The sequence below is a fragment of the Rissa tridactyla genome, chromosome 19 (assembly GCF_028500815.1).
Source record: "Rissa tridactyla isolate bRisTri1 chromosome 19, bRisTri1.patW.cur.20221130, whole genome shotgun sequence".
Taxonomy (NCBI): domain Eukaryota; kingdom Metazoa; phylum Chordata; class Aves; order Charadriiformes; family Laridae; genus Rissa; species Rissa tridactyla.
In genome coordinates, this window is record NC_071484.1 from 854955 (window position 1) to 862784 (window position 7830).

Here is a 7830-nt window from a genome sequence, read left to right on the forward strand (position 1 = left end):
GGGCCTCCACCACCTCTCTGGGCAACCTGGGCCAGTGTCTCACCACCCTCATTGTAAAGAACTTCATCCTAATGAAGGAAGACCCAGGGAACTACAGACTGGTCGGTCTCACCTCTGTGCCTGGCAAGATCATGGAGCAGATCCTCCTGGAAGCTCTGCTAAGGCACATGGATAACAAGGAGGTGACTGGTGACAGCCAACATGGTTTCACCAAAGGCAAATCGTGCCTGACAAATTTGGTGGCCTTCTATGATGTTGCTACAGCATTGGTAGATATGGGGAGAGCAATTGACGTCATCTACCTGGACTTATGCAAAGCGTTTGACACTGTCCCACACGACATCCTGATCTCTAAATTGGCAAAGCATGGATTTGATGGATGGATATGTGGCATATCAACCACACCACTCAGCTTGGTGTCATCCACAGATACGGTGCACTCAATCCCTCTGTCTATGTCTTCTATTAAGACATTAAGCAGTACGGAACTCCATATGCACCCCCGCGGGACACCACTCGTCACTGGACTCCATCTGGATATTGAGCCATTTGCCCACTACTCTCTTGATGTGACCATCTGTGGGAAAGCAACGGAAGACTGGCGAGGCAGATTGTAAAGACGCTGAAGTGACTCGCACCTGGGGTATTGGAAAATACATATATCACACTATTTGTTATTCAGTCTCGGGCTCTTGCAAGAAAAACACTTGCACTTAGATAACAGAGGTCTGTGATGGACTCAGGGACACCTTATCTACCCGCTTGAGAATTCTCACCTGTTGTTGAAGATGTCTGTGCTCTTCCCAGGATACCTGTCCCTGCTTCCACTGCCTTTGCATTTCCTTCTTGCCCTTCAGTTTCACCAACAGGTCTTCACTCAGCTATGCTGGCCTCTTGCCTTCCTATACTGATTTCTTACAAATGGAGATGGAGAGCTCTTGAGCTCTATGGAAAGTGTCCTTAAAGACCTGCCATCTCTGTTCTGCTCCCTTGTCCCTGAGGGCAGCTTCCCTGGGGGTGCCCTTGACAACTCCTTGAACAGCTGGAGTTTGCTTTCCTAAAATTCAGGGTCCTGACTTGCTCTTCGCCTGTCCCATATTGCCCATGCCTGCAAACTCCACCAATGTATGATCACTGCAGCCCAGGCTGCCTCCAATCTTGATGCCTGAAGGGGGCTTCAAAGAAGATGGGGCCAGGCTCTTTCCAGTGGTGCTCAGTCACAGGTCAAGAGGCAACGTGCACAAATTGAGATACAGGTGGATCCTCCTGAACATCAGGAAACACTTTTTCACTGTGAGGGTGACCGAGCACAGACACAGGTTGCCCAGAGTGGTTGTCGGGTCTCCATGTCTGGAGGTATTCCCAAGCTGTCTGGAGATGGTCCTGGGCAACTGGCTCTCGGTGGCCCTGCTTGAGCAGGGGGCTTGGACCAGATGACCTTCTGAGGTGCCTGTCAAATTCAACCTTCCTGTCATTCTGTGAAACACTCACAGGCCCATTCACATCTTTGCAGGTGAAATGTGCCAGGGCAAAGGGGAGAACGAAAACTCAGACTTTGCTATGTGAAGTCAGTTCTTTGCCACCCAAGGAGGGAGGCAGGATGCTTAACATAGAATTATCAAGGAAATTCTTTTCTGTTTGAGCTATGCGCATAGCTGTGCACTCCCTGATACAGAGAAAAGCAGAGTCTACATGTGTGGCTGACCAGTGACTGTTGCTCGCATGATCGGTATGTACTTGTCCTACGCTGGATCAGTACATGCTTCTCCCGTGCAGGTGGTACAGACCTATGGTCAGTGAGGTAGGAAGCATCATTGTGCTAAACCCATGTCCCGTGCAGGTGGGGGGCTTTATCCTGGATTCTTGTCGATTGCACTGCTGGCCATATTTGTATGCCTGGTTTCATGGAAGGGGAAATCTTCTTTTCTTGTCAGCATGGGGTGTTCTGAGCCGGGAAGAGCTGGCTTAGGTTGGGTCTTCAGGTCACATCGACCCTGAGGTAAATGCTCAGAGTCTCAGGTAGTGTTCATTCTTCTAAGCAAGCGGTATTGCAGCGAGCATCCTGCCTTTCACAGCTTCTCTCCTGATGACTTCCAGAAACAGCTTTTTACAGGAGTATTGAGGAAAACTCGCTTCGCTCTTTTGGCTACAACTTTTAAAGCTGGAACACAAGACAGAAATATGCAAGTGATACAAATGTAATATGGGCAGGTAAAAAAGCAGCACACTGAGAAGTCGGGAGAGCTATTCAGCATGTTTATGCTGTCTGTATTAGTGGTGTCTGCTGTATTTATGGTGTTAGATCTTCTGGTGTCTTGTTCTGTAAAGTTGCAGATACAGGTACATACACATGTGAAGAGGTTGTACAAGCACGAACGCAAACCCAGAGCCTGGCTTTGGAAGGATGAGGAACAACATGCATCCCCATTTGACAGGTTGACCAGCTGCTTCCTGCAGCCTGAGAAGCCTCCTGCGGGCTTCTCCCTGTCCTTATCTCGAACCATAAGCCTTTCATTGCATTTTTTTCCCCCTGTCCATTTTGGCCATGGTGGAAGAACCAACAGGTTAGCTGTAGGTGGGCCCTTGGTAGCCACACGAGGTCAGCCTACCACACCTTGTCTACTTCTTTTTTCCTGAGCAAATGATCCTTAGTAGCCACCTACCACAATGTCACCCACGCTGAGCTGCCCTCTCTGTCTTACTGAAACAACCTGGCCCCATAAACTATGGTACTCCTGTAAGCTACCACACTGCATCTCCATGATCCCACAGCTCTACAACCAAGACACAGAGGAAAAACGGGGCCATGATGGACAGCAGCACAGGCAATATGCAGTGACCGGCACTTCGCTATAAAGTCTCTAGAGTTCCCACAATAGATCCTCCTGCATCATAAATGGTCTCAGCCCTTCAACAACTCTTCCCTTCACTGCTTTTGACTGCAAGCATGCCCAAGGTTTTATTCCTGCATCTGCCAATGTGTGACATAAACATCTGGTTAGCAGCTGCTAGAAAGAAATGCGAGAAGTCTGTACTCCCTATCAGTTGGGTTTTGGGTTCACGCTGCTGCAGAGCTGCTCCAGGCTGAGCCTGGCACCACAGTAATACACTGCTTCGTCCCCTTGCTTTGCTGCCTGGATCTGCAGGTTGAATCTGTTCTGGGAGCTCTCCACTGATCCCTTAACGCAACCCTGGAATCCTTCTCCATAGGCATCACCTTCCCAGTACACCCATTCCAGAGAGCCACGTGGCCCCAGCCGGTACCAGAACATGTAGCAGCTGCTCATACTGCCTCCACTCATGCTGCACGGGAAGGTGATTCCATCTCCCTCTCGCACGGCCAGTTCCCCGATGTGTTTCTCCAAGGCCACCTGGCCAGTGACTGCTGCAGTGAGGAAGAACAAGCTATGATCGCTCCAAGATTCAGAAAAGGTCCCGGCATTGCTGGTGGGGACATTGGGATAGCACTGGACTAAATTTGTTCTCTTTCAACCCAACTGACAAAGATGAGTAGAGGAACTGAGCTGGTACCAGGAATCAGTGCTTATGAGGAGAGAGACACCACCTTTCCCTCCCTGTCAGACAAGGAGCTTTTTCTGATTTTTCCCATCCAAAGCAGGAAGGTTTTGCACCATGGAAGACAAATCCCTTTGTCTTTGTAGAGCTGTGATGGGGAGGATCCCCCTCTCCTGCCCCAGATACTGCTCAGAATGCGCACAGGAGGGAAAATGACATCTCACATGCAAGTGGGGCTTGGATCCTATGCTGACATCCTCAACCTGCTCTTTGCAAGATGGGTTGCAGTGCCCCGTGAGCAGAGCCCCAGTGCAAGGTCAAAGCATTGGGCCCAAGGATGGGCGTGTACCAGGTAGATTCCCTGCCTGTTCCCACACTGCAGAGCAGCCAGGCCTGACAAAGGTGCCTAACTCACAGCTAGAAGAGGAGAAGGGCTGTTCCCATTGCGCTCTACAGGGATGGATGAGAAGTTTAAGTTGGGTCACTGGTCAGGCTGCAAGTGGCCTGCACAGCTCCACAGAAGGAGAAAAGGGCAGACTGGAGGGGCAGAAGAAGCTGAAGCTGTTGGTGCACACCTGGGTGTCTCTCACCCTGCAGGGTGCAATACCAGAGCACCTGTTTGGCAGTAAAATCTCTGTTGTGCAAAAGGTGATGTGTTGATTTCGGGCCATACCCAACCTTCCTCTGAGGAAGGACAGCAGGGTCTTGCCAGGATTTTTGAGCTGACTGTGGGCATGGCAGGTTGTCCTCCCCATGGCCCCCTGTCCCTTGGTGCTGCTGAGCTTCTCCTCTCAGATGGGAGCCCCTGAGCCCCGCTCCACTTTGTGGACAGGTCACTCCTAGGCAGATGTGCAGCCCCTCCGCTCCCTTGGCTCTGGCCCAGCACACTACTCCTCCCTCATTCCCTCGTGCTGGCACTTCTCTAGCTGCCTCTTCCCTGGCAATGGCTGCTTTGATCCCCTAAAGAGGAAACACCTGTAACACAACAAAGATTCTATTCATTATGTCCACAGAAAAAGATGCTCTGCTACTCCACTCCTTGCGATGCACTACTCTGGGGCTCCCTGAACAATATCGGGTTCCAAAACTTAATTTAATTCTAGCTTTTCATGTTCAAGGTTTACTTCTTCAGTGCTCACTTTTTCTGAAAACAATCCTTTCTGCCTTGGGGAGAGAGAAAGAGAAGGGAGAAAGGGAGGAGGGAAGGAAGTTTAACAACATCACGTTCATGGTTTTTATGTGCGCTCGTGGGAGACTCTGCTGCTGATGATGAAGCCTGTTTCTGGGAAAAGCCAGCTCAGACTAGTCTTGAGAAGCCTTCTTGCAGCCTTCTTGTTCTTCATCAAGCACAACAGATGTGGCTGGATTTAAAACCCCTCCTTCCAGTTCTGGACTGCCACTGACGGTGTTTCAAGCACTGGGCCCTTTTTCAGCTCTCGTGCTGCAGAAATACGTGGCCGTGTCTGCAGCTGATGGCGACAGCACTTCCAGCGACAGCTGGTTCCTGGAGGGGTCTGCAGAGCTGGTGACTCCTCTTTGGAAGGATGAAGCAACATGCTGATGTCCCGTGAAAGCATACAGCAACGTTATGTGCTGCAGGTCTCTGCCAGGAGTCTGATGGATCCAGTCCCAAGCGTAACTGCTGTCGGTGATGGGTACACCAGAGATGTGGCAGGTGAGCGTGAGAGACTCTGAGACCGTCCCTACCATGGGGCCAGAGGCCTCTGTCTCCACCTGAGAAAGGGCACCTGCAACCCCAGGAGACAAGGATGAAGAAGTAAAAAGGCTGTGAGAGGTGGAACAGCTTGCCCTGCAGAAATGAAGTCCTGTAGAGGTGCTCATAAATGTACAGAAATACCTGAACAGGTGGTACAAAGAAGGCTGTGCCAGACTTTTCTCAGTGGTTCACACAGACAGGACAAGGGCCAATGAGCACAAACAAAAAAACAGGTGGGTACCTCTGAACATCAGAAAACACTTTTTCCAATTGAGAATGAGTGAGTGCAGGCACAGGTTACCCAGGCACCTTATAGAGTCTCCATGCTTGGAGATATTCAAAAGCTGTCTGGACATAGGCCTTAGGAACTGGCTCCAGGTGCCCCTGCTTTGACTTCTGAAGGGCCCTTCCAACCTCAACCCTTCTGTGAAAATCAGGCTTTTAAAAGCACGCCAAGTTCTTTGTGGAACATCATATTCCTCCACCACCCTTATCCATTTAGCTAGGAAAGGCAATGACCTCACGCACACGTAATACCACAAAGGCAGAGCAGCTCCCGCTCACCTCTCCCCAAATCCTCTCTGCCCACACATCTGCTCTTCAAAGATTTCCCACATCTCTGGACCACTGACAGCACCCAGCCACCGTGAGACACCCACCTCTCTGACCCCAGGCACCACCCACTCACTGACTCAACCCTGAGATGGGCTGTGACCCCCGTGAACATGCAGGAGGAGAGAGCAGGAGGGGAGGAAGCTGATGATGTTCAGGCACACCCCAAGTGTCTCTCACTGTGGTCCCTGCAGGGTGCAGTAATAGAGTGCACTGTCCCCCGGCTCCAGCCCCGTGATCATCAGGGTCCCAGAGCTCTTGTCAGCCTGGCAGTAAAACCTCTGGCGGGCAAAAGGGGCTGTGTGGCTGTAGGAGCCTCCTCGGCCCTTGCTCTGCAGCAAGTACTGCAGGGGTCCACCGGGACGCTGCCAATACCAGGCCACGTAAAGATAGGAGGCGTTGGAGCTGTAAGTGCATTGCAAGGTCCCAGTGTTCCCTGCTCGCCACCACACTGCAGGCCTCGTTGCTCAGATCTCATCACCCGCAAATGCACCTGAAACAAAAGCAGAGCTGTTCCCCCACTGCTCTGCTCTCACTGGCACAAGGAAATGGCTCGAGACATTGCTGTTGCTGAAGCCCAAGGGAATGTCCTGGATGTCCCATGGAAGAAGGGGACCAAGGGAAGGCAGAGAGGGGCTACAAGCTGGCAGAGTGGCCAGGCTGGTTGGGTCACAAACACAGTGAAACACCTCCAGAGAATAAAACATTGCATTTGGAACTCAGGGGATGGAAACTGGCAGTGCTGCGAAAGGAGCTCTTGTAAAAGGACAGGTCTACCTACAGTGCACAGTGATGGCCCCTCCCTCATTGGAAGAGTCCGGAGCTGACCCCGCACTCACCTGCTCTACAGAATGTGTGCCCTGGGCTAGGCATCAGTAGGTTTCTGCTAAAGCTCAGACGGATTTCCTGTCTCCGTGTCAACGGCACAGAAGTAGCGGGCAGAGTCCTGGGGCTGCAGGGCACTCAGGGACAGAGAGGACTCGGACCAGAAACTGTCCCGGGACACTGTGGCTCGTCCCTCCACCGCTACACCATACTTCTTTCTACCCCAGTAGCTGACGAAAGACACCCACTCGGGTCTTCCACTGACTGCCTGACGGTACCACTGAACTGCAGAACTCCCGAAGGTGAAGCCGGATCCGCGGCAGGTGAGGCGCACGGAGTCCCCGGGAGCTCGCAGCCCTCCGCCGGCCTCCACCAGCCTCAGCTGCGCCCACACCCCTGCGGACGGAGAGCGCAGGCAGCCGGGCAGGGCGCTACCACGGCCCCACGACGTTCCCCCGCCGCCCCGGCCCCCCCCCGCCCCGGCACAGCCACAGCCGCCACCCCCCCTCTCTCCCGGCAAAGCCCCGCGCCCGGGGCAATGCCCCGCCTGCCCCCCTCGGGGCTCAGCCGCGCCCGCTCCCACACTGCGGCCCGACCCGCCGCCCCAGAGCCTCCCACGCCCCCAGCCTCGGCCTCTCCGTCGCCCGCCCATCCCACCCGCTCCCCGCTCCCCGCTTCCCGCTTCCCCGCCCAAGCCGACAGTGCGCCCGGCGCGGGAGCAGCCGCAGCCCCGGGCCCGGGCCCGGGCCCGGCCTCGCCGCCCTCCCCGCCCGGCTCTCACCTGCGGGCCCCAAGGCCAAGGCCAGGAGCCACGGCACCAGTCCGGCCGCCATCGATGCCTTGCCGCGCCGGGGCCGGACGGCGACCAAGGGCCCGGCGGGAGCCGCACAGGAGCCGAGCAGGAGCCGCGCTCGAACCCGCTTCTGCCCGCCCCGCCGGCTCGGCCCCTCGCCGGGGCAGCGCCCATGCCTCTGCCCGCCCCCAGCACACCCTCCCCGGCCCAGCCCCCGCTGCTGCGGCCGCTTTGGGGCAGGAGAAGGGCCGGCGCGGGCAGAGCCGCGGGCAGAGGAGGAGCGCGGCGCCCCGGCACGCCGACGCTCCTGAACCGGGACTGCCAGCGCGGCTCTCCGCCGCTCTCCCGCCTCGTCGCCCTGCCGAAC

At 54.7% G+C, this 7830-nt stretch overlaps 1 gene segment (V, D, J or C); it reads right to left on the minus strand.

Annotated features, from left to right (window-relative positions):
• Nucleotides 1–6731: 6731 nt before the first annotated feature.
• On the minus strand, nucleotides 6732–7564 carry LOC128919453 (Ig heavy chain V region 914-like). The segment is given in 2 exon segments: nucleotides 6732–7066; nucleotides 7452–7564. Coding segments are annotated over 2 exon segments (387 nt in total).
• Nucleotides 7565–7830: the final 266 nt, after the last annotated feature.